At 29.5% G+C, this 27,994-nt stretch overlaps 2 protein-coding genes across 4 annotated transcripts; one reads left to right on the top strand and one right to left on the bottom strand.

Moving 5' to 3' along the window:
• Positions 1–249: 249 nt before the first annotated feature.
• LOC126749043 (uncharacterized) lies at positions 250–8,744 on the top strand. Of its 2 annotated transcripts, none has more exons than XM_050458655.1 (3): positions 250–286; positions 1,309–1,992; positions 7,075–8,744. In XM_050458655.1, exons 1-2 carry the CDS (start codon positions 265–267, stop codon positions 1,794–1,796), a joined length of 510 nt encoding a protein of 169 aa, XP_050314612.1. In that variant the 5' UTR covers positions 250–264; the 3' UTR covers positions 1,797–1,992; positions 7,075–8,744. The 2 variants fall into 2 exon arrangements, with proteins under 2 accessions (XP_050314612.1, XP_050314610.1); XM_050458653.1 differs by lacking the exon at positions 250–286 and adding an exon at positions 1,144–1,252.
• A 4,105-nt stretch (positions 8,745–12,849) lies between these two features.
• On the bottom strand, positions 12,850–21,089 carry LOC126749038 (QRFP-like peptide receptor). 2 transcript variants are annotated; one of them, XM_050458648.1, is made up of 8 exons: positions 20,928–21,089; positions 20,629–20,688; positions 14,690–15,062; positions 14,099–14,220; positions 13,924–14,047; positions 13,525–13,730; positions 13,208–13,471; positions 12,850–13,138 (listed from the first exon to the last, which is right to left on the bottom strand). In XM_050458648.1, the coding sequence occupies exons 3-8, from the start codon at positions 14,954–14,956 to the stop codon at positions 12,937–12,939; spliced, it is 1,185 nt and encodes a 394-aa protein (XP_050314605.1). In that variant the 5' UTR covers positions 14,957–15,062; positions 20,629–20,688; positions 20,928–21,089; the 3' UTR covers positions 12,850–12,936. The 2 variants fall into 2 exon arrangements, with proteins under 2 accessions (XP_050314605.1, XP_050314606.1); XM_050458649.1 differs by lacking the exon at positions 20,629–20,688 and having other exon boundaries at positions 20,928–21,079.
• Positions 21,090–27,994: the final 6,905 nt, after the last annotated feature.

Below are 27,994 nucleotides of genomic sequence, written 5' to 3'. Positions count from 1 at the left end.
TAGCAAAACAAAACATGACCATTGGACAATATGTTGTTATTATTGTTTCCGAAAATGTTATTGTTAGTTGTTGCTGTCAAGTTGTCACAGTTGACACTGTATATTGGGTGTGACTAATAATAGAATTTGTTTTGGTTACGTCTATGAAGGTGATTCTGTGTGATGATTATTGTGGTCTAAAGCGGAAATAGTGGAATAGTTTACATAGTCAGATAATTTTTGTCAATGTCTTCAGGTTTAAATATAAAATAATGAAGAATAAAAATGTATGATTCATTTTCATTAAGTAGGTATCACAATTTAAAACAACCTGATCAATCAATTAACAATTTTCTCTTTCTAAATATGATACTTAATCATGTTAATGCTACTAGTCTTCCTGGGCCTTCCCCATTTTGTTTGATCATCCAAATATTTACTATTTCATTATCCTAAAAGAGTAAATTAGTGTAGATAAATCATTGTTTACCCAAACAGAGTAAATGAACTCCTAGCACAATAGACCTAGGGTCACAGTGGAGGGAGTCAAGATGCCCCACTCACAACAAACCCAAATGAACTTCTGAAGTTTGATGCAATAATATTGTAACGTTAAGCGTTTTACGACCCAAAATTAATAAACCACAACCCAAAAAAAATATATTGTTCCTAAGTGTTTATTCAATAAACTGCCTATAAAGTTAAAAAATAAATACTGTGGAGTGAACACACATATTTTTTCTACTAGGCATACCTTCTAACTTCTTTGTTGTTGTAAAATTTTGATTTATAAGCATGCTTCTTGAGATACTTTAAGTATAATTTGACATTTTTTCATTTTCTTTATTTGATTGATAAAAAGATCATATCAGCAATAAAAAATAGTCTAGGAATGGAAACAACATTAAAAAACAAATAAATTTACCTTAAAATTTGCGTTTGGTATATTGAAAGGAAATCATAAAATGAAATTATATAAAGAAAGTGCCCTAATTTGACACAAATATTAAAAATGGTAGCTCAGGTAATTTGCAATACCCTGAATTAAAAAAAATAAATTGCTTATAAAAGTTATATTTTGTCCAATTAAATTTAAAGGTCAACTCACTGTGGGACACTGTCAGTGTGTTTTTCTATTTTAACGTTACCGGCCCCAAAGCGCATGCTCATTGTTCAAAAATGGAAAGTGACGCCAAGCAAGCCTGTGACGTGGTGCGCGGTGAACGTTGGCGCTTTTTATTATTATTAGTTTGTCAGTGTTTGTCTGTATTAGGTGGCTAGGGAGGAGACTTGTAAAATCGTAAACCCTATTGTTTGTAAACATTGCAGGTCAGTATTGCCAAGGAGGAGAAAAAATTCAGGAAGTAGAGATGCCGTCTGCTGAAGTGTGCCCAATACCAAAAATGAGTGCCCCGGTTCCATCCAAAGAGCAAACCTTCAATATAGCTGTATCGTCCAACGACGTAGAAGGACTCGTTCTTGAAATTAAGGAAAATTTAAGGTTATCAAGTGGACCACCATCGTTGAAGGCAATACCCTGTAGTCACCTTTCACGGAAGTCGTCTCGTGCGTCACCGTACCGCTTGCCCGGTAAATATTTTTGTGATTCATGTGAGCCAACCTGTGTTAGACACAAAAATAAGCAAGCAGATCTCAATCAGCAAGATCCCTATGAACTTTTGCAAGCTTTGCTCAGGTCCGAAAATTTGATAAATGAAGCTGTTAGAAGGGTGCAAATGGGATTTTCCACTAAGAAATTTTATTATGAGTCTGATGAGGAATCCTCGAGGAGCTCCATATTGGCACTAGATGACTAATACCTGATTTAAGTAGATGTTTCCTAGAACTCAAATTTGTTTATTTATTAAAAAATGTTCCTTTTAAAACTTTCTGGCACTGTGTGATGTGTATGTTACATGAAACTGCTGGTCAAATAATCTAGTTTGGTTTGTTGGAGAGACCAAGTTAAGAAATTTGAAATGGAGCACCATAGGATATCACCTTAAGTAAAAGGTAAATTCATTATATTTATTATTATGTTTTACTTGAGATATCTCATTCACCAATTGACTTATTTTGTTATTTCATCCCTTTATTGTCAACCCAATTCACTAATCAAAATTGATTTGACAAATTTAACCTTAATTCATTAAGCATAATTTTCTGTTACCCCTCTTTTTTTAGTCTTAATCCTTTTGATTTATTTTCTTTTTTACTAAAAGTTCTGTTGTGATATAAAATTTCTTTATTCCCTAACAATATTATCTGTCATTTTATTAAAACAAATAAAATTTTACATAAATCTGACAAAGAAATATTAAATAATGGTGAAATGTAAAAAAGCAGATTTAAAAATCTTCAATTATAGGGCTTGTTTACATTTGGCCTACATGTTGACATGTATCAGCTGTTTGCCAGCATTTCCATGATGATAGTTCCCTAGGTTATTTCAACCTTTCAGTGGATTATTTTATTTTATGGATCATTGCAGTTATGGTCTCAAATATATTTCATTTTTTAATTTATTTTTTTACAGCTTTACAACTAAAATCTTTTTTATTAACACAAAGAATCTATTTCAATCCATCAATTTACCTTATATTAAGAAAACAAATTCAGGGAAAATTATTCACATAAAATAACATTCACAAGTTAATTGATTTTAATGGCAGCTCTGTACATTTTTTGTTAAAGAATGTCATTTTTCTTCAGTGATCAGTACAATCGCCATTTAATAGAAAAAACCCTTAAAAAAGTCAATAAATAGCTTATCATTTATGTAAATTGTTAACTCTGGCATATTTTACTGTTTGTTAAAGTTTACAAGTCTGTCTTTCCAGAGTTTCATGTAACTGAGTTTACGGAATTTTACCAGAGATTATGAATTATACTTCATATAATTTGTAAATCTCTGGATTTCTCAATACTGAAAGAAAAATTTAGCTTTACATTTCGCTTTCTGGAAATATGCCAAAAACCTCAACATTGTGTATATCTACAAAAAATCACTTGGAATTTTGACAAAACCAATATTTTTCGTGGCAAAAAAAAATGAGGTGTATTTTCACACTAATAGAATTATAAAATTTTTCATCTTCCATATCTAAGGTAAATTAAACTGATTGGGAAGTGGAATGCTGCAATAATTAGTAGTTTTATAAAATAAAATTATATGTAACACAAACAGTATTACATTCTAGTGTAGTGTTTACTTAACACACTTATGAATTAAGCCAACTTTTTTTTAGTACATTTTTCTAAATATAAGTTCTTAAAGCATATATTTTAGTATTATATTCACATTTTGGTTTTTTTAGACAAGTAGGTATTTAGGCATGCAAAAGAAGAACTACTTAAATAAATGAGTAATGCAATTTTTTTTAAACTTTTTAAAATATTTTATTAAGCTGCAAACTACTGGCATCCCTCACCATAGAGAGCAAGCTTACACCGTAGCTATGAAACAGATCTTTTTAATTTCTCTTTTATGGATTGCCCTATATTTATATTTAAATTTTTGACTGTTGAATTTTAATCAATATGCTTGTATAGAAAAAAAATTGAGCATTGTGGAGACCCAATTTATGAATTTTATTCAAAAATGTCTTGATGCAGCTAATTTAAATATTTTTTTTTTAAATCTCTTAGAAATTCTTTGAATATCAATGAATTTATTTATAATTGAAATTGAATTAGTGTTGCAATAAAAATTACCATTTCCTTTAAGTAATTAACCACTCAGATAAATAGATTTTTTTACAAAGCATCTCAAATGATTATCCTTACACATTTTAATATGAGTTTACTACCAAAACTTGTTAAGTTCCATAAAGTTTACTGCAGAATAAATGAGGTAATCAGATTAACTGCACAAATCTGCTCTTGATATCCAAATATTATTAATCGGTAATTATGGTGTTTAGTAGGATTCAAAATGTCTTTATTTGAGGATTTTTGTCCGGGTCTGTGATTTTGTAAGAGTTTTATTCCATAAAAAATCATTTATGTCAAAAACAAATTAATTTATGCAAAATAAGATACTTTGGAACTAGAATACAGAAATCAAATTGGTTTGTTTGTTCCTGCACCTTGATTTCAGGCCCTTTCTTTTAATAGTTATTTTCTTTAAAAGTGATAAGCTGTAAGCCCTTAATATATCATATCCATGCCTTTAATAAAAATGTTTGTGTGATTTTATTTTTTTTGTATTTTTTGAGTTTTCTTTTTCCTATTTTTCTCCTTAACAATGGATGATGAAACTAGGAAATCCATAAAAATATTTTCTCTGGAATTTTATTTATAATATAAAAATCTATTATTTATTCATGTACATTTTGCAAATTAAATTCTTTGATAGTGTAATAAAATCTTTCTGAGCACTATACAGTATAACAGAAAAGTCAACTTTGGAATACTGTTTTTTTAAGACTTTTAGAACTAAATAAAGTAATAATGTTATTCGGTTTATTTGTTTGTTTGAGTAGCATTCTAATGGGCTTTCATTTCATAATTCCTATGATGAAATGAAACATAACATGTTTTAATGCTACTTCCCATTCTGAAGGACATTATAGTTGTCCAACTACAATCTTCAGGGCATAAAGCTAAGCCAGATATGATTTTAAACAAAAAGAGATTATTTATGAAAAAGATTTTTTATTCTTGAGGGAATCTATGATAAAATTAGGAGAGTGTGTACAGAGTCAACCTGTAGCCTCTTTTCCATGGATTTTAATATATGGGCATTATATAGCAGCAAATTGGTAGCAGTTGACATGCCCTGAGCAGTTAGATTAATTTAATAGTTAAATTAATTTAATCGTTCAGCAATCAGGAATACTTATTAGACAGAGTCTATTGTGATCCAATCTACTGCTATTTCCTCATTGCAGCATTGATCTTTCATCGGGGATGAATCATTAATTTTTATTACAATTGATCCCATTTTAAATATATTAAGAAAAATGTTGGTGTTACGTATGCTTTAATCCACGCATAGTAGACACAAAACAAGTAGAACCACAATCATTATTACTATACATAGTATAGTAGAAAGCAGCTCAACTTGAATAAGAATGGTGTTACGCAACGCAATAAAAAGGCTGAGGACTGGTAACGACAAACAAATAATGAACTAAATATAACAATAGACTGTGTTTTAACTATAATAAATTTTACTACTTGACTTGCAAATATTTTTTTAATGGTTAAGGACTTTGTATATATGTCATAATATTTTTATTGCTTAAGATTTGTTAAATGGCATGCACAAAAACTCGCGGACTTATCATTTAACTACTTGTGGTGAGATGTAATTTTAATACGACATAGACTTTTTTTGCCTAAGACTTTATTATTGTATCTATTTTACAAGTTCAGTTACCGGAGAGGTGGAAAAAAAACAATAGATGCCGGTCATTGTTTCATCAGTTTAGCAATAATTGTTTGTTGTATAATAATTATCTATTTGTTTATTAAGAGGCAAAATTAAGAAATTAGCTAAAAGGATAACAGAGTCCATCTAATAATATCTCTATTAAGTTTGAAATATACAATATGATTAATTATATATTTATGATAAAACGTATGTAAAGAAAATATTGCCTTATCGGTTTCTATTGATATTACCGGCGGCAAGGTGTTTATATATATTGGTTTATCAATATTTTGTAGTGACAAAAATATTCTGATTGTGTGTATTGGAGATTAAGTAAAAAGAAGGTCGTCTCTCTGATAACATTGATGTTTCATAATTTAATACATCTTGTTTAATTTGGTTTTATTTCATGCCTGTTAAAAATTATGATAATTGGAAAACCTTGAAGAAACTCAACTACAAACTACGTAATATGTATTATATTTTTTCCATTTATAAGAATATGCACATACGTTTTATGTGTATAATCTTTCAAGTTTAATTACGTTGTTTACGTTGATAACTCAAATGGTTTTAATAAATCTATAATTTTTTCAATTGAAAATTTTGACAAATAAACCATTTTGAATTTGAATTGAATTGAATAATCTTTAGCTATTTTTTTCAAATAACATTTATAGGTAAAGCCATTTAACATACTGCAATAAATCTTTGTGGAAGATGTCCTGTTTGGTTCAGATTATTGTCAAGTTTTGCCTAAAGACGTGCTGAGTATAAACGCAGTTGGTTAATACCTGCAGCAACTTTGAATTATGTTCAATTATTGTTACCACAAGAGTGTGCATCTATCTATAAAGCTGTAACATGCGGGCAAGAATATAATGGATTCGGCCCCAAAACATTATAATTCACCTTCTTGCCGTTGCAACTTCAAGATTTATTGCGTTATGCCAAATAGCATAATAAATAATATTTCTTTGGCGGCAAGCGTTATATATTTAATATATTTATATTTATATTTAACTTAAAAATTAGAAGATAAATATACAAACAAATATTTAAAAAAATTATTTGACAACTTTGTTTAACAAAAAACAAAAATTATGCATGACAAGAAAAATTCGTACTGTATATCTACTATAGTAAGTAACAAATCTAGTATCTTTGTTCATTCAATTTTTTTTAAATTTTTTTGATCATCCTAATGTTGACCTTAAAATTATGTTTTCAGTATTGCATCCATCATTTTTCCTCAGGTTTTATCAAGCTATAATTGAAAATTTGCTATGATCAAATTTTCATATTTATTGTGCTAAAAAACTACCTACTATTAAGGAATAATGGATCCTAATTTAAACATCGGAAATAACTAGAACGCAGAAAATCCCTGTATGTTAAGTGATATTTTAATTTTTTAAAAAGTAATCTACATTATAACACTGTTTCTGATGTATATGTATGTTCAGTTTCACGTCTTTTAATGGGTGGCATGATAATTAATGAATTTGAAAAAGCTTTCTGAGTAGGCAACGAATTCAATGCAGTATTTCTTAAACACAAAACATTTGTAATATACCGGTTTATTTTCAGACATTGACCGTCTTTATTTTTCTTATAAAAACTGGACTGTCCTTAATAAATAAATATTTGCATCTATTAATTTTATATTTTAGTTTATTATTAACTCTGACAATTATTTAATGATTATTGTTTTCTAGGATGCTCCACTTCAGTATTTCTTTCCGCTTCCACTTTGCAAGCCAACAAGGGTTACTTCATGAATTGGGAAAAACCACGTCCATTTTTCTACTTTAGCAAGTTGTAGTTTTAAATTGTATGTTTGTAGTGAGATATAATTTCAAAGCACCTAAGTGTTATGCACCTAGCTGTTAATCAAAATTTGTTAAAAACAAAACTAGGAGTAGGTATTTATTCCACAAAAAAACTGCTAGTTAAGATGCTAACACGAGATCCGTTGCGACATACATTTAGAAAAGCGACGTGTTTGTTTTAAAACTTAGACTTGTTTACATACTTATGTAGGTTACCTCTGTTGACGATAAATATTATAAAGTTCGAATAGCGAATTGAAAATGGCTTCAAAAAAAGTCAATAATAATTCTTCACGTAATGTTTTTCTACGAGAATATTTCCGAGATTTGTATGTTCAGGAAGTTAAATAACAACTGAATACGATTTAGTATTGTTTTGGAATTAAATTGACCTTTTTGACCTATTTTCAATTTCATAGTTCATTTGATTTTTCGACCAGCAAAGACCAGCTAATTTACGCTTACTAATATTTTAAAAATTGTGTATGTAGGTATGAATGTGTTTTTTGTATTCTTGTTACTCTTAGTCTTATGTATTATTTTTATCTGTGATTGTAATACAATTACTTGAAGTTTTATATCTCGAACCCGTAATCTTTTTCGTAAATCAAATAGAAAATAATTACATATATACTTCTAACCATTCGGATGGATTTTTACCACAATGTGGTACTTGGACCAAGTAGTTTAAATATAGACAAAATAATAAATTAAGAAAATATCTTATTCGTTCCTTCCTACAAGCTAGTCGGTGTGTTTTTTCGAATTTTTTCGTGCAATAAAATAACTGGTGGCTGTTTTAAACATAAAAAGCAATAAATATTGAAGGCTTGTGGGGTGATTAATACCGATTAAAGCAATTTTTTCCAATGGATATTTTGAATATTTCTAACGTTTTAACCACAGAATGGTTGGGTTCAATCGGAAATGTTTAGTTCCACTTTTATCATAGAAAGACTTATTGTAAGAACTCTAAGAATAATATAATAGTGTTTTAAATTATTAAAACGTATTTAGCGATAATAAATAAAAAATCGGAAAAATTTGTACTGAATTTTGTTGCGTAATAAGTATGGCATTAAAGTGCGAGTGGAGACTAAAAATAAATTAATTTGAGCGGGTTCGAGGTTAAGAGAATCTGATAGGTATTTGCGTTTTTCGCAAATTTACTGCGTAGAATAATACAAAATGTTTCGTGACTTTTTTGACAAATTGTAGTTTGGCTATGCTATTTGGTAACGGTAATCAGTTCTCAGATGCATCTGTTATTCGGGCATAGACATTTTAACTAGTTTTATGCAAATAATGTCTTCATTAAACAGGACAATAATCTGGTCAAAATGTGAATTGATTCTTAAAAAAGTACTTCGAGACATTTTGTTTTAATATAGACTATTTTTCAGGGATAATCGAACTTTTAGCATAATATAGTTTGGTACTAGTTTGTTTAGAAGTGAATCCCCATTTTATTGCCAGGTTGGCAGTTTATTTAGTGGGATTTTTTCATTTTGTATTTGAAAATAAGTTTTGTTAGTAAATAGTGGTCCTAGTTTTTACTTGGTTGTTTTTTTTTGTATAAAGTTTGCATTTGGCTCAGTTGCAGCAGGAACTTGGTAAAGCTCAATTTTTTATGACATATGGATTTATGTGGTAGTATTTTGCTCACCTAAACTTAAGTATTCGCTCCTAAAACCTTCATTTTGTTAGTGATGCTCTGTTTTTAGTAGCAAATTATTTGAAACTTTTGTACATATAGTGTGAGGGCTTATGGCAGATTTAAAGTTTTATGAAATAAATATAATGCAATTGTTGAGAATTATTTTGTAACAAGTACCTAAATTTATGAAACACCTTTAATTTTTTTTTGTTGCTTCTATAACATATAGCGGAAAGATAACACATCTATTATCCTAACTATCCCGACAGATAATACAATCAAAAATCAACATTCTAATTTTAAAAGTTATGTTTCATTGTTTTATGTATCATTGTTTCATAAGAACACACTTTTCAAGTTGCAAGTTTTCACAATTTCATTTTTTAAGATGTTTCTTGGTCAAACAAGTAAATTCAGTTGTAGGAATCCTAATTTGAGCATGTTTGGAATATGAGGCAAAAATATATAAGCCCACCCGAAGATATATATTTATAAGTAATAAGCATAATTATCTCTGTTTTGGCAACAAAAGCGAAATATAAAACATTTATTGTCAAATTGTGACCGATTTTTATTGATTTCTTAACAATTCTGGCACTAAAGTACAATATTTTACCTACAAAAAAATTTAAATTTGTTTAAATATTCTTATATAATACCTATGTTTTATTGTATTTTGATCATAACTACACATTCATTAATTATTAGTCCTGCTAATTCAATTTAAAATGATAATAAGAAACTTAAATAAAATATTCACGTCTGTCGACAGATTTTCTATTAACATTTTAAAACGTAAAGTCAAATAAATTTTTTTTTGTCGAGAATTTTAATTGTCTTGTACATCCTACGTTTATCAATGGTTTCAGCGCCCCCTTGTAGTATTGTTTTAAAAATAGATAATATGTTGCTTTGTCTGCCAATTAACTTAGTATTTTTAACGTGAGAAAGTATTTTTTCTGCTTAGAAATATGAAATCTATTTTGATTTCATTTACATTCTGATAAAACAGTTAAACTCCTTGAAATTGTTAATAAATCTAAAAAAATTTAGATAGGTACGTCACACACATGCCCAATTGATATTCGACAAATCTTGGTCAATCAGTTGTCAACCTGATATATACGATTTGACTCAATTTTTAAAGGATTTGGAGATTTTTTATTTTAATTTAGACCTTTTAAATTATCCAAGTTTCTTAATTTCAAAAATTGAAAATTAGTATTTACTAAATTTTTATTTTTGAAAGCATTTGGTCTCAAAAATATACATATATGTCTCGACAAACTTCATGGGGTAGTAGGGAACATCGAAACAAATATTTTTCTCATTAACTGAATCGCTGTTACTAGCAGATCTTTCTCATTAGGAGCAGGTAGACCAAACATTTCAGATAACCCCAAAGAAAAAAATCTAGGGGGTTGAAATCGCGCGGGCCAGGCAACGGGACCTCCTCTTCCAATCCATGGTTGGGGGGAAACGGTGATCCAAATACCGGCGCACATTTGCATCAAAATGTGGAGGTGCCCCGTCATATTGAAACCACGTTAGTTGTAATTTGGAATATTGATGATGAAATGTTTTCTGCACTGTAAATAGCGGTTAAGTTAATGAGCAAAATAATAGTACCGTAAAAAACCGTTTTTTTGCTCTAAAGCCCAAACGGCTCATTTGCGGACATATGTTTACCGGACAAAAAATAATTGTTTTGATATCCACGATTACCCCTTGAAGTTTGTCGGTATATTTTTGGGATACCCGGGTATTTAACTAAGTTGTAATCGATTAGCTTAAAAAACCTTGCTTGTTTTTCATCATAGGCTTTTATGCAATAATTGTTAAAGTTTTATTTCATATTTTAAATGTAAAATATGTAAATATTGGGCAAGTAAAAAATTCTGAATAAAAATATGTTTTTGATGTTGATATCTTTTTTTAGCTAACCCACTTTTGTTTATTTACAACCAGATCAGCAAATACCTATAGTAAGCATTCAGATAGTTAATTAATAAGTTTAGCTTAAATATGATTTTATAAATGACGATTATTATACAACGCTGTGTTGATTACCGCGTTTTCTGTTGCTAATGTCTGGAATAAGCTGTTATTAAGGACTCGGTGTGGCAAGCAAAAAAATAAACCAAATGTATAATAGTGCAATTATAAATTTTATGGTTTTCTTATATAAATATAAATCCTGAGAGCTAGCAAACATAAATATTAATTCTTTGTGAGAAGCTTTATATAAGCATTGGATTTTAAATACATACAATACCACGTTGAAAATAAATGAATGATTTAAATTTAATTAAATTGGTGTTATATAATGCTACATTCTGATCGATCGGGAATAACAAATAAATAAACTACTCATCCAGAAACTGCATAAAGATTTTTTTTTATGTTGCATGTGATGAGGAATACCCTCTAGCAGGGAATTTTATATTTTTGTAGTTTTATAATTGAATGAATAAAAAAAAATGATTTGGAGTCTATAATTATTTAAGTTACTATAATTTCAGGAAATAATGAAAAGGCCAGAAGAAAATGTGGACACCATTATCAGGACAAAAAAACAGATCTGAAAGGTATAGCTTGTGTGACTGTATTCCTCTGCTCCAGACTCTAAAATGAAACAAGTGATCATCAGCAACAGGCATAAATAGAGATCACCTAAATGTCGACGGAACTCGAATTGAACGTATTCAATAATATTGCTACCTTGGAATCATCATAAATGAACATGTAAGTACGTGGTATTGGAAAAGCAAGGACCGTATTTCACTAAAAGACTGCCATCTTCAAGTCACAACATATATCTTTTAAACGAAGTAAGATGCTTAATGTCTTTTCTTTTTTATTGTATGGTGTAGAATCCTGGACATATAGGAGAATGCTCAGAACACTATAGACAACCTACAAAGCTCATATTACGAACAAAGAAGTACTAAGAAGAATGAAAAAAGATCAAGAAGTCACGTATACCATTTAAAAAAGAAAAGTTGAATAGGTACCTGGGGGATGCGAAAAAAGATCGATACTCTGCAAACCATAACACAAGGAAAGGTAATAGGGGAAAGAGGGTTCAGAAGAAAAACATCATGATTGCGGAACCTACGTACTTGATTTATGGGAACAGCTGAAATGGATGGTACCTGAAGAAGAAAAAGACTCCAAAATTACTAAATTTAATAAACTCACCTTTAACTAGAAAAGTATTGCTCGGAAAAATTCTGAAATTTACCGTCGGGAAGGAACCTTATTTTTTATATAATAGTAAGTAACTAATATAAATCCTTCCCTTATGATCACTTTTTTTCCGTCAAATTAATCCCTGTTTTGTGTACAAAAATTGAAATATTTAAGTAGTGCATAATTTATAAAAAAAAATAGAAACAGAATAAAATCTCGACGTTGGAGATACGTTTTAAGTTGGATGGTGGCTCTTGAACCTTGATTGACAAAATTGTCTGTAAATCAGAAAGTTTTTGAGGCACAGGACACCTTATATATGAATCTAATGGGTAAAAAATACTTATTTTAGGAAACTATTAGAGCAGAGAACATTTATAAATAAATAAATAAGGCCGTTATTGATATCACACAAAGTTACGATATTAAAGAAATGAAAATTAAAAAGTATCCATTTATTCTAAATAATATGCAGCCTGGCGAAGTCTAGCAAATGAATGCTATTCTACTTAGGATTATTGCTAAGAAAATCAGAAAAAGACCCAAATTCTTAATGCAGCATTACATTTTTACTCAACTGCTTTATATTAAAGTAACAAAAATATGATGAAAATAATATAATAAAAATCTTGGGTTTCAATATGCTTTTTAAAGCAAAATCGAATAAAGGGATATATATAATAGGGATTTTATCCGGCTGAAAACTTTCAATTTGTTTTTGGTAAAATCTGGATGGAAAACTTAAGTGGATTGCTCTTATAATAGCTGGATCATAATTAAATGAATGTAATTTCAACAATAAAACCACAATACAACGTTTAACACATATTTGTACTATTAATAATACAGATCACAATATGTAAATAAATAGAAATTATGTATGGAAACGTAACATCTATTTAGGTAATAAACATTGACGACTCTTGTCGCCTGACATCAGCTGTAGTTCTTGTTTGGGATCCATTTCTTGAGATAAATCTCATACTGTAGTTGCTACCAGTCCGATGGAACGATGCCTTATCTGGGGAGCAGCACAGTGCTACCTTAAAGCTTTCTCTGAAGGTTTTTGACATAAACCCATATATTACTGGATTTATACAACTAAAAATATGATTATAATTATTATAGAATATTTAAAAACTATCTTTTATGTTTTTAGATAATACTCACCTATTAAAATATGACAACAGATGAAAAGTGCTTAACATATACTTTAAAAATCCCGTTCTTTGCTGCCCAAGGACTTTATAAGCAGTTAGAATGTTGTCGATTAAAATTGGAGTCCAGCATACTGCAAAAAGCGCTACCACCGTCACCAGCATGTAAATCACTTGCCTTACCATAGTTGTGTCGTCTCTGTAATTCTTTACTTCAGATCTAATTTTCTTGCCTTCCATGGAACCTCTCCTATGCTGAAACTTGTTTGGATCGAGGCTAAAAAAATCAACTTATCCACAAGGGAATTATTATTAAAAGGTTAATCTTACGAATTATCATTACACATAACTCGCCGATGTTCCATAACTTTCCATACTTCCCAACAAATAAATACGTAAGAATAAGACATAACACTGAAAGGTCCCACCAGTATAATCCAGAGCATATATAGTTCGTGAAATTTCCATAGTGTTTCTTTTGACGAATCTCGGACGCACCAGGCAAATTCGTCATTCATTCCTACCCTCATTAAGTGCTAAAAATTAAATAAAATGTATAGTCGTTACAGTATTCAGGTGTTTGTGGGAACTAAAGAATTGCTTCCTTGAAAAAAACGTGTATAGGATCATTTAATTTGCTTTATTTATTTTAATGCACTATTATTTTCTACTTTTAGGAACAAAAAGTCTTCATAGATGCCTTACCATAAATTTGTTTGTGTTACTCACCCATAAAAATAGAGTCGGAACAGCTAAAAATATTGACACTATCCATATTACTATAATAATGGATTTAGCCTGACTCAAGGTACATATATACTTAGATCTTACTGGATGTACAATGGCGTAATACCTAAAAGTAATATTAAGTATTTTTTAAATTTTGAGTAAACCTTTGTCGTACCTTTCAATACTTATAGCAGTAAGAGTCAGCACAGAACAAATTGTTGATAAGTTCTGCATGTAATGAACACTCTTACATAAAAACAGTCCCATCGTCCACGTATACGAAAAAAGTTTAGCCACCTAAAGGAACATTAAGACTAACGTATGAGTTAACATTGTAATTATAGTAAGAAATTAACTAGGTATGCTACATAATATGCCAAAAAAATTGATTTTCATTTGCACCAAATAAACTTGTCAAATACTTCTGTATGATAAACTAGTCTGATAATTCAAATTTGGCAGTTCATTTAAAACAAACACAACATCAAAGTTGCTGCTCTATGTTTGACGCCGCCTAATATAAAGTTTATTAGGTATTTAAATAGCACTTTAATTTGTATTGCATATGTTGCCGATTAGCAATAACTTATTACATAAATAAACATTTTTGCAGTATTTATAGGATTTTTAAGGAAAATTATTTGTATGAATCACCTTGCTGCCGAAAGAAATATTTTATTTAATCCATATTGTTTTAAAATATTATCAATTAGAACAGCAATTTCTATGTCGGACTTTTTTTGTTCACGTTATAGAAAAAACTTACCTTTACAGGAATACAGAATATAATTAGAAGCAAATCTGACGATGCCAGGCTGGATAAGAATATATTAGTGACGCTGTGCATTCTCCTATATCTGAAGGTAGTAAATATAATAAGACAGTTTCCTATTAGGCCAAGAATAAAACTGAACCCGTAGATAATCAATGTAGGAATCAATTCTGTCCAGTCAAATATTGTATTTGGGACAGTGCCATCAAACTCTGCCATTTCGTTGGTATTTGAGCTCTTTGCCGCTTCTAGGGTATTCATTTTGCAATTTTTGATGTACTGTTTCTATTATTACTGATAATTTTTTGTACTGAAAGAAATCGGCAAAAGCAGCGTGGTCGGTAATGACATAATGGATATTTTTTTGCTGAAAATAATAAACTTATTATGTAGTAAAATAATAGTAAAAATTTCAAATAGCTTCTAATAAAATTATGCTTATAGTTAAAAACAATATATTTCTTTATGTTAATAAATTAAGTTTAATTTTTATTTATTTTTTTAAATAAATTAAGCTCTCTTTCATTAATTTTATAGATTTTTTAATTATTTTTATGATTTATATATGGCTTCTGTATCTGTAACTGCAGAGGGTGGTACGAACAGGTGCCCCGCTATTTCGTGTTCATGGTTGCATGCTCTACATAATGGACTCCTGCTTAGTTTTATTTTGAAAAGGTGGCCATTTAATTGACATTGTAGTTGGGATGCTTGGTATAAGACGTAGTTTCCCTTTAGTCAGAGACAATTTGCGGATTGTCTCCAGTCTATTATTGTAATTATATATTCTGCGATATTTATGCAGACTAAGAATCTGTCTAATATCTAAAGATATCATTTCAACCTACCATCCAAGTAAGATGCTTCTTGATAATGTTATGCCTATTTGAAAAGTATTGCAACTCTGTGCAAGCCTCTACATCTCTTGTTTAACCAATCAGTTTTGATAAGGTATTTTTTCCCACGTATTGAAGCAATAACTTTCTGAATACATCCGGTAACTGGGGTGATATAGCTGATCATAGGAAAGTCTGCACACAATCACGCGTATGCCAAGATTTCTTGACAGTGTCATCAGAGATTTTTGCATACCAGTGTAAAGAGCTTTTTTTTTAAAAAGCAATGTGGTTTAATACTAGAACGAATTGTTTAAATTATTATTATTATATGCCAAATGTTTTTGAGTAAAAAACTTTTTTTTTTAATTTTTTAAAGACTATCCAAGTTTTTATGACTGAATACAAAATGTGACAATTTTTTATCCAGAAAATTTCCATTTTATAATTTTAGTTTTATTAATTTTCAAATACTTAATATCTAATTTGCATATTCATATCTGCCAGGAATAACCCAAATCTCACTTGGTATATGCAAGGCATAGTCAGGAGAAATCCAAGGTAACCATAAAACATATGCCAGCACTTAATTTTTATCTTCTGTAATACATATATGCAACATATCTTTTGCGTATCTTATCTGTCTGCAATATTTTTTCATCTTTTATATCCTCGCATACCTGATATTGAGATGGAAAAATTAAGGTGGAAAGCTAGAATCAACATATTTTTGTCAAGGGTCGGGATAATGCCTTAGCACCCTCACCACAACATTTTTAAATGGTATATTAGGTGCACAAATGAAATATATTTTCCCTATCAAATGAAATTTTGAAAAACAAAAATGTACTTTACTTAAAAGTTCAAAAAGTTTCATTTATTTTAAATAGCTTATGCTATTGGAATATCTCACATATATGGAAATTAAATATTCTCTGCATATCTATTAAACATATGCCAGGAATATTATTTTTACATATACCATATTTGGCATATTTGTGGGATATTCAAACATATTGCAATATATTTCGTCAAATGAAATGTAGGTGGCATATTCCTCGAATATTAAGTGGTGTCGGGAAACTTGGAATTCTTTCTTTGTTTAAAGTTGCTCTTTATTCATCATATTATTCCAATAATAAATAGGATTTTCAAAAAGTTTCGGATTGAAAGAGTACTTAACTTGATCAGTATAATTTGGTTACGAGATCTAGCGTGTATGCAGAATTATACTTGAACCACATTGGTGTGGTCTCCCAGGTGCACAATAATAAACATAAGAGGGATCAGATCAACTTAATTAAGTCACGTAGTCCTAAGAAGGGAACCAGAAACAGAAGCCTCAATAAAAAACTGAGGCATTAGGGGTCAGTGTGACGTGTGGTCTATAGAATCAGTATCATGATGCTCAGTTAGGTAAACCTAAATCTTGAATTGCCATCGGTGGAACCAGTTGACCCTTAAGGTTAACATAAGCCGTTTACATACAATGTTATAAATTACAAATAAAGTCGTCAACGAATCATCAATGAACTACTTGCGCAGAAATTTAGCCTGGTTTTTAAAGGTTTTTTTCTTTATTTGTATGTAATTTTTATTTTATTTCATTTCCATTTTGTTTTAAATAAAACTGTTGAATAGAGTAGACTAAAGCAGAATGTTATTCGCTAAGTCTGTTTGTGTATATTTGTAGAATTTATTTTATATTTATTATGTTTTTTCTTTAGATAATATTATGCTTGCGTTACAGGATCAATTCATTTATTTTATTGATACGAAGAAAAAAGGTCAAGATTACGTTAAAACGTCGTTATTAGCAAATACTGCAATTTAACGAATAGGCGGGCATGGCGTCGTAATTCTGTTTGGCCTGCGAATTTCACTTAGCTTCCAGCTGAGACTGTTTACATCAAATGCACTTTGGTACATTGCACAGTTTCCCGCTTCTTATTGAAATATTATCGAAAAGTGTTTTTCATAAACCATTCGATGTAATCATCATTGAAAGATAATTAACGACTTTCTGGCTATATCACAACACGTGGAAAATATTTTTAAATAACGCAGTAGAGTGTATGTAGCCTTGGGACGAATAAAAAAATATTTTTATAAGACAAACCTTTTCTAACTGACTGAACTTGAGTAAACAGATAAAATTTTTTGTAAAGAATCGTACATTTCTCTTGGGAGATATCTTTAATGAAATTTGGGATTTTACTTGTTACCAAATTAAGCAAAGTTATTCACAATTTTAAGGTTGAGAGAAGTGCTTTTCACACAAGAATATACTGTTTTTGGGTTTTAGAACCAATCTTTAATAACAGTTGTTCAAACCGGTTCAAAACCGGAGTTTTTCATGTTGCCTGTTTGTTACAATTTGTCTCTGTTCCCGAAACAGTTTCTCAAAAATTATATTTCCAATTGCACGTATTTTAGATAACCAGTCCTATTTGGTTTGAAGTGTGACACTCAAATCACGAGACAGTTATACCACTAACCAAAACTTATTATTTTAGTCTCGACACGTGTTTCCCTAACGATGTTCGTATCAGCTAAAGGTTGGAGTAGCAGATAAAGTTTCCTTAAGCCGCTGGTGTCGTAGATAAAATTTGTAAGTGAGCACTAAACGGTTTAGCGATGACCACTAACGAAGGTAGGTTGGTAAACTCAGTAGATAGAGAAATTGTTATATTATTTTATGTTACATATATGGATGCATGGCTAATGAAAGTTGGTTCCATAAAGGGAATGTAAATGTGCAAATATCATCGACTATTGTCGTTAAAAGTTCGTTGCTCTTCCTTGTGTAGGTTTGTAACCACCATAACTAACTTTTGATGTTACCAACGTCAGATAAGAACGAAATGTAATGTATCATTGGAAAAAGTGTTATTATGGAGTCAACAGATGGTTGTTACTTGTCCTATCATTTCCTCCAAACCCGTTCCAGACTCCTTCCAACCTCTAGCCAGTGGCTACCTGTGCCTGTTGATGCAGGTAACAAGGCCGGATGAATCGCGCAGAAAGTGGACTGCTGTGACCCTCTAACTCAGTATTCACTTTGGGTTAGAAAAGAAAGAGAAGCTACAACTGACTCCAGACTCCAGAGGCTGGCAGAGAAGCCGGTTAGAGTACCCTAGAAGCTTAGTCCTTAGTCCACCTAGAGCAGGGGGACACCGCGAACAACTAATAAAGTGTTATTGGTCCTATCTTAACGTAACTTATATATTTTTTTGCTTCCTGAATTACAGAATGTTCTAACTAACCGCGATTTTTCGTAGTAATTCCCCCCTTTTTTTAAAAGTGTTGAATAGTATGCATAATGTTTTGAGGTAGAAATATTTTTAAGGAGTGTTTATAGACTATGATGTATATGTTCTTGGGACTTCGGATAATGTAGACAGCTTTGTATAACAAAATTAAATTGTCTTAATATCAGCATTTTTTTTATTATTTGTCTGCTATATATTATATTCACAATAAAATTGCTAGAAGCCGAAGTTAAAAAAAATAAATTTTTCATTTTTTCAAAAATATAGAGGATTTGAAAGCTGTTGTTTCAGCAATAATCAGAAAATAGTTATTGCTGAGAAAAGCTGAAAAAATGCATCAGGTGAAAAATTAGATGAAATTACTTTCTTTGAATTTCTAGGGCACATAAAAAGTTTTTTAGTTCTTTGGAACAAGAAAGCTTCTTAGCTTAACTATGGTCTGACAACTATCAAAATGAAAAAATGAACAGCTTGGCTTTTTGGCATTTCTTGATTAAGCTATTGAAGCGAGACTATTCACTGTTTAAAACGTTCTAAGAATACTAACTTCTGAAAGAATTAATTAACTAGGAACCAGAACCCGCAGAGAGAGCAACCAACATGACAACGATTGGGTGATACGAAAATATAGAAAAAATGATGGAAATAGCGTGCCTCCACTTTTTTTATTCTCACGAATACACTTTAAACGTCATGTTAAGCCGGGGTCAAGTAACACTCATATAATAAAAATGGATAACCATAAAAGTCATTATTTTCCAGACACTTTCAAAATGTGTAAGAAACATGACATTTATGCAACTACTTGATAAATCCTGTATATGGTCGTTATTTCAAGTTATTTTAACATAGGGCTATGAACGTTGATGAATAGTTGCGGAAATACAGGAAAATCAGTTAGTATTTATGAAGTAGCAGAACTAACTGGCATTTATTTAAAGAAAATATTACCAGCGGGTTTTCGTTCTACAGAAATTACTACATAATACAATATTTTTGATGATGGTTATTTAATGACAGTTTATCTATTGCTGAAGGAACATATAGCTTTGGCGATAATTGTGGCAGATTTTAATGAGGTGTCCTCAAGAAGTACGCTAAGAGATAAAGTTTGTTAAATTTCAGTTGCTTTTTAGACATTACAGTTGGGCATTTTCTTTCATCTACTTCCAAACAAGAAGCAAATAATTGTTTACACCAGGAATGTCGCGACTTCTCACGCCAAGAAGATACCAAAAGAAGAATTGGTAAGTGTATTATTACAGATTCCCCAGAACCAATAGAGATAAAAAATACAAAGAAATCTGGAAGAAGAACATCAACAGAAGAAAAATTAATTTGATTGAAAAATCAGTCAAAAACAGAACTTTCCTTTTATTAACATTTCTCCTAAATGGAATCAATTTTCTTCAACTCTTCTAAAACTACATAGGAAACTTTCAGGAACAGTAACATTAACATACCCTTGTGTAAATCCCTAATGATATGACGTTAAGCGAACATAATTGTTCAACAGATTAATATCCTGGAAAAATGTTGTTTGATTGGCAGAGAGCTTGTATTAGCGATACGGCTTATGTTAAGTAAATGTTAAACAAAGATAGTGAATTGAATGTATCATTTTTTTTATATAAATGCAATAGGAAGTTACATATACAACCTTCGTATCTTGTTTTAGAATTGCCAATTATTTTCGCTAAAATTCTTTTAGTTTTAGATAACATCTTATTGCTACCTCAAAAAACTATTGTTCATGCTTATAAAAGTTTACTAAGTTAGACATTAACTAGTTCTAGTGGTCATATATTCTTTATTTATTACTAACCTGGTCGCCCTACCGGAAAAGAATCTTGTACTTTGTAAATCCTAACCCAGGATTCAATTCCTAAAAAATATTTATACATCTAAAAAGTGTTTACGAAAAAATAATTACTTCACTGATACATTTTTTATACTTGCAAACACACGATTGTTTTATTCAATGAAGTTAATTGTTTACATTATATTACTTTAATATAAAAAATTAGAATTGGAAAATTTCATTAAATATGGACATTTTAAATCTCCTATAGTTCAATTTTAAATAACACCGTAATTAAAAATTCTATTTCTAACATGCATTACCTGGTCTGGTATCCAAACGCCTTAAGAAAATAAATAGAAGGCAGCGAAATTAACGAAAACACAGACTTTTTGAGCTATCACTCATTCAGGAACTGGAACACTATTCACGGTTAGCGCCAGGAGGTATGAATGTGTTGTATGACAAGGCATCTCTGAAAATATATTTTAATCTTATCCTCTTTCCATGCTTCATACGGTGGAAAAGCGAGGGGAAACGGGAATCATTTTGCGCCATGCAGGTTCGAAATGAGACCAGCATATTAGAATAATCTACTGTTAATATACGGGGATAATGAAATATAAATTAAACATTGAATTTATTTTAAATAGTGAACATATTTCATACACGAACATTTCTTGTACTTTAAATATATTTAAGAAGCCACAAAATTTAAGGTTTTAAAATGCATATTGTAACATCAAGATATTTATTGATTAGCGGACATTTTAGGACATAGTTAGGCACTAGTATCACGATATTTTCATTATTTTCGCATGATACGTGTTTAGGATAGGATGAAGGATAAGGACAAATAAATGAATATACGTCTTAATGATTTAAACTTTCACAAACGATCCACCAAATGGCAAAACTTATAATGAAACAAAAGATTCACTTACAAATTTTATTTTTTTCACATACTTATTTACTTAATTAATGATCAATAATAATTTCACAGAAGGAGGCGGTTGACTCTGTGTCGATACCACATTTTGATATATGGTAGACAAGAGTGGTAAAACATGTTATAATTGGCATTTAGAGTTAGCATCCGTGAGAAACGCTGACTCTTCACCATAGACATTTCCAGTGGCGTAGTTGACTAAGTGATCACCGTGAGAAGTGCTGAATCGCCATAACGTCGTGGCTACATCAGGATATTTTTTATTATATAAACCTTTAGTTTTAAGATCAGTTAGATTATTATAGTAACCTGTTGCTTCATGTTATTATGTCAGTCGTACTTTTTAAAATAAAATAAGATTTTAAAAAACTCTTTGTGTCGGATAACGTTTGTAATTTCAGAGAATAGAGAATATTTTAATATGTATTTAACGATTAATCAGATCATTTATACAGTATTCCTGGAATTTTTACAGATATAACCTTCCTAGAATGTTTGTAAACTTCTTTACGTGAATATTTGGTAGATGAGCTAGTAAGTTATAGTTAATTATTAGTAAATAAAATAGTTTTAATAATTTGATAAATATAATGATACTATGTTACAGATATAGTGGGCTGGTCAGCACAAACGTTCTGGCCATTTTTAAAACTGCTAAAATGGTGATTAAGGTGAACCTACCATAGTAAAGCAGCAAAAGCAACCACATTAATTTAAAACTGTGTTTAAAAAGCATATAAATCCCACGTTACCATATATTTCACATAATGAAAAAATCTAGTCTATAGCTATATGTTTTCAATACTATTTGTAGAAATTTATATTAATATTTAATTAGTATTATTATTACAGTTAAGCTGTATTTACAAATAAGATACATGTTTTTAAGTATCCCTTCGAAAATCTGAGGAATGCTCATGCTTCAGAATCGGCGCAATAGAAAATGTACACTGGAATTCCATTGTGACCAATACATGTGATATATCCTTAAAAAGAAAATGAAAAAGTCTAAGTAAAATACATTATAATGCCCATAAGACAAAAATATGTTAATGGTAGCCAAAACACAAAACGATAAATAAACAATCTAAAACAATCGTCACGTAGCCGAGAAAAGTAGGAATGCAAATGTGTAATTTATTTTGGTTTATTCCGGATAGGTTTGGAACTTGTTGAAATTTGAATAATTCTGTAACCTTTCTCTAATTTAAGTATTATCGAAATCCCAATCATAGCCTCGAATTTGTAACTAATCAGAGAGTAAAAAGGAATATAAAAATGTCTAATTATTGCACTAAAAATGGCGAATGAATTTGCCTTTTAATTTTTAAGACAGTTTTTAATTATACACATTTTAGACATTATTTAAGGCCAATAGTTTTTAAGTTCCAAAATAAATTAGTACGAATAGAAAGTAACACAAACATTTATTAATAAAAATCTATATTTTGTCAACATCTGAACGACTGAGATAGGTTATACCGTATATGTATACATAATATACATAAATATATTAATGGATGTATGTTTATTGATATGTATATATATATATATATATATATACCCTTAATCCATTAGTTAACCAAAAAGATAAATATTAAATGTACATATTACAGTTTAGCGAGGATATTAGCTATATCATATAATGATATCGCTAATACACTGAATTTGGTATTATGCATTAGGACTTTTTGATCAAAAATTAATGCACTTTTATTAAAATAATTAACAAGAAAGAATCTAAAAGGAGTTTATGGATCTAGTTTGGCTTATTACGCCATGTTTACTTTTTAAATCGACTTATTACTGGATCATCTCAGCGTTTAGAGAGATCTATAGAAAATTAACTTTTTTGTTTATAAACGTTGCGTATAACGGATTCGTTAACGGATAAAGAAAATATCTTTATGTTTAATTAACTGTTCCGACTCAAAATATTTAAAGGTCTGTTATTACTAGCATAGCAGGATGTTATAGTGTAGAAACTCACAAAATCGAACGCGTATTATTTTTAACATATTTACAGTCTATGTGTATGTAGTAAGTGAGAAACATTAAAAAATAAATTAAAAACACCATTCAAGGAATTTAATCGATTCCATTTGATCCTCAATTTATTTTATTAAGTAGATATATTTAATGCCATAAAAATATTAATTAATAACGCTTAGCTTATGTATAAAGAACCCGCAGTTTAAAAATATTCAAAGTAAATATAATCATGTTTATACACTTTTAAAAAATGTATGTCCTTGATAGAAAATTTTCTTTGAGAGAATATTTTGGAATGGTGTTGATATTGTCTAAATATAGGTCTATAATAAGAATGACAATCAAGGCTCAAAAATCCCGAACTTAAAAGTTTGAAACTCACATTGCATCATCAAAATTTGTAATAACGGATGTTTTTTTGCAGTTTCATTTAAAATATTTCAATATATGTTTTTGCTTTGAGGTTGATTTGTGGAGTTCCAAGCCAATTTGGGGAATTTTATTTATTAAATTTCGTAACAAGTTTTCACTGTTCTAGAGAATAGAATACTTACATATTTTCACCAAATACTAGCATTCTTCACTAGAACATAATGTTTATAAAATAACGAATTTTTTTACAGCAAAATTAGAGACAAGGCTTGGCAAAAGATCGAATACATTAAACAAACAATTGAAGAATCAGAAAAAAATTAAACCTATAAGTAGAATGTATCCAGAAAAGTATGCTAAGTTGATTAACAAATTCATTTGGCTTGAGACCTGGCATTTTTTTACATCCTGAGAATTTATATATATCGTTTATTTAGTCAAAAACTAATTCAAGTTATACAACAAGGTTTCTTAATAATTACCATATTACATTTTTAAAGAAGAATTGAATAACTAACAAACACTATACAATTACCATAAACATATATATTATACAAACAAAAAACGAGACACAAACCAGACAAAACATGAGAAATTTTTTTTAGAAATATTTTTTTGTATATATATAGTTTATAGTTTATTATACTAAATTTAAGATTAAATGATGCTTACAAGCCCTTTTAAAAAATTTTATACTTTCGATTTCTATTAGCAACATATTGTATTTGTTTAGACCAATAAAAAATAATGAATTTCGAGCACGTTTTTGAGAAACTTTGATATATAAAAATTACTTTTCGATCGCGTGTTATGATCATGTATTTTGGCAGAGAATGTAACTTTACTCAACAGATACTGTCGAGCATGACCAATTTTAATCTTATGGACAAATGTCAGCGTATTGAGTAGAAGATGCTCTCTGACTGGTAACCATTCTAAGGCCTGTAACATATCTTTTATTGGGGGTCAATCTTGGTTTACCTAGTATTATACGCGTGGCCCTATTTTGCAACTTTTGAAGTCGAGACAACTTATTTTGTTTTAATAAAAATAATACACTAGAACAATAATTAAAGTGAGGCAGGATAAATACATTATAAATACTTTTTTTTGTCCATAAGCTTAAGTGAACTTAAGTAAGGTGAACATCTATATAAATAATAAATCTTATATGAAATCTTCTTAATGACCTCAACTGCATGACCTTTAAATTATAATTATAATTATATAGTATTTAATTTTTGTTACACATTCTATCGAATGTCCCCTATTTTGTGCTGGTAAGTGTCGGTAAAAACATTCCTTTGCTATTATCATATATTTTGTTTTAGAGATGTTAATCTTTAAATCATTTAAATTACACCACTCATAGACCGATTTTAAAATATTATTTAACTTGAAGCTCATGTGTGTTTAATGTAGTAAAATAAAATAAAGCATCATCTGCAAAAAGATAAGTTGTGAATTCTTTTACATAATCTATTAAATCATTAATGTACATATATTACAAATAGCAATGGTCCTATGACAATAACCTGTGGAACGCCATATTTATTTATTAATTAACGGTTCTGATAAAACATCATTAATTTTTAATACCTGTTTCCTATCTTTTAAATACATACTAAACCACTTCAAAAAAACCCCCTCTAAACATATACTTTTTAATTTTGTTATTAATCTCATGGTTTCAAATGATCTTCTTAAATCCAGAAAAATGGCACCAGTAGCTAAATTACAGTCTATATTTTTTTTCCAATCAGTCCACACACCCTAAACAGCAGTTTCGCAATTAAACTTTTCTCTAAAGCCAGATTGAAAGTCAATGATTATGCGGTTATCATTAAGATAGTTAACAAGCTGTGTATACACCACTTTTTTCAGTATTTTGTCTAACGCACATACAATTTTTATCGGTCTTTAGGTCATTAACTAAACTAGATTTATTTACTTTTGGCATCGGAATTGTTGATAATTTTAGTAGTCCAGGGATTTCACCAGTTTCAAGAGAACAATTTATTAAAATAAGCAGTGGTTGTTTTTTATTCTCAAAAGTATTCTTAAGTAGGTGGATATTAATTTCATCAGAACTTGCAATATTTCTTCTGTCTACATCTAATAGAATTTCATTTATACTGTCTATAAAATAGTGATTCAATTTGGTGGGTAAATTATTTTCCATATCAATAACTTCGCCATTAATTTCTACTTCCTGTAAATTCATCACTTATTTTTTGGTATCAATTCTTGCAAAGTTTTCCACCTCTCTTTTAGATTTCCCCTATTTCGATATAAGTTTTATTTTTTTTATATAACTTAGAACTTACATCCCTATTTCTCTGCATTTATTATATTAATGAATTCATTATACTTTTCATTCATGTTAGCATGATCAAAATTGAAATTGCGCTGTTCCAGTAGCTTATTTAAACTGATAAAATCAATAATATATCTTCCTCTACTTTGCAAGATTTTGGGCTCTCTTGAATATATATTATTGTGCAAAATTTCAATTATGTAGTGATCAGTGATTCTTGGACTTTCTAATACTCTGGCTTGAAACATATTCTGATGGTTTGTTAACACTAGATCAAATTGAATCCTTATCTCTACCTGACCTGGTTGTGTCATTTACAATATTAAATAAACTCACATCAATTAAAATATTTTTCAAATTTTCTGATTCCCGAGTTCTAAAATCGATATTAAAGTCACCAATTATGATGATAGAAGATTGATTATCCAGAATGCTTTCATCACACCACCCCAAGAAAACAGTTTCGAACTCAAATCTTGAAGAACTAGGAGACCTATAAAGAGAAACTATCTAGCCAATGTTTTTTCTGTGTACACACCTGGATTTTTTATTTAATTTTTAGATTATTTCTAACATAGATGCTCCGCCGGCCTTTCTACTGTCACTATCCACTCTATACACATTATAATCAATTTCTGTGTCCAAAATATTATCTGTTAAGCATGTCTCAGACAATGCGGCTACTACTGGATTTTTTTAGTGGTCAAGTCACAAATTTCATCAAAATGGGCTGTTAAACTAGATGCATTAAGATATAATAAAAAAATTTTATTATTTTTATCTATGATATTAAATTCGTATATATATATTTTCGTAAATATATAATTTCGCCTACACCCACTTCTAAAAAATTATCATTTGCAGGATTTACAGTAATTATTTATTGATTATTACAATTTGCATCTTCCACCTGTTTTTTATTTAATTCAACATCTATAAACGAAGATATAGTTGGTACATATTACAAATAATCATGTCAATCTGTCGAACAATCGCTTTATTAAGTCGATTTCCAAATTCCAAAACAAAACAAAAACTATTTTCCCCTCGCTATAAGTCTTTTTGACTTAGTAATTTATGACTCACAGAAACTTGGCTCCAATCCACTAAATTTGTTTGAGATTGAAAGTTTTTAAATAAATGGTAATTCCGATACATATTGTGGAAATAAATCATTTGATTTAAGTTATTTTACTTACCTAATTTAGGACGTATATAATTTGAAATTTTTAAGGTAATGGCAAGTTATTGAAATCGAAAAAGTAATTGAAGAATATCAAACGATATCAAATGCTAATTATCAATTTGGAAACTATTTAATAGGAAGTTCATTAACAGCTTGTTCGCAGTTTTTGAATCATCCATACAAATTTTTATATTTCTAAAGATTATCTTTAAACTTTAATTACCTAAAGGATGTGTTGATGAAACATGGAAAATCCTTATTCCAGAAAATCTCTAGATACAATCGTAGTTGTAATTCAAAATACTTAGATGTATTCAATAGCGACCCCAAAAGATTTGTTTAAACATCAATAATATATTGGAATATTTTGCAAACTTTGATGTTAATTGAAAGCCTTCATGTAAAAAACAAAAATTTTAATATGTAGTGTCGCCATCATTTAAAAATGTACGAAGAGTACCTAACGCAATTCAATTATCACATATTAATTTAGATAACGTCAATTCTTTTTGTGTTGCATTTAATTTTACAACTGGTTGTGGTCAGTTAAAATTTGAAAAAAATAAAGCAAAAG

The sequence above is a fragment of the Anthonomus grandis genome, chromosome 22, assembly GCF_022605725.1.
Source record: "Anthonomus grandis grandis chromosome 22, icAntGran1.3, whole genome shotgun sequence".
NCBI classification, from domain to species: Eukaryota; Metazoa; Arthropoda; class Insecta; order Coleoptera; family Curculionidae; genus Anthonomus; species Anthonomus grandis.
Note: the sequence above shows the minus strand (reverse complement) of the source record. Positions and strands in the feature narration are given on the sequence as shown.

What these genes read in the sequence shown, in the direction of transcription:
- LOC126749043 (XM_050458653.1), top strand. Translation starts at nt 1,159, where the DNA reads ATGGAAAGTGACGCCAAGCAAGCCTGTGACGTGGTGCGCGGTGAACGT. An exon ending in TCAGTGTTTGTCTGTATTAG is followed by an intron (nt 1,253 to 1,308) that starts GTGGCTAGGGAG and finishes TAAACATTGCAG; the next exon opens with GTCAGTATTGCCAAGGAGGA.
- LOC126749038 (XM_050458648.1), bottom strand. Translation starts at nt 14,956, where the DNA reads ATGAATACCCTAGAAGCGGCAAAGAGCTCAAATACCAACGAAATGGCA. An exon ending in TATTCTGTATTCCTGTAAAG is followed by an intron (nt 14,221 to 14,689) that starts GTAAGTTTTTTC and finishes ATGTTCCTTTAG; the next exon opens with GTGGCTAAACTTTTTTCGTA. An exon ending in GTTATGTGTAATGATAATTC is followed by an intron (nt 13,472 to 13,524) that starts GTAAGATTAACC and finishes TGATTTTTTTAG; the next exon opens with CCTCGATCCAAACAAGTTTC.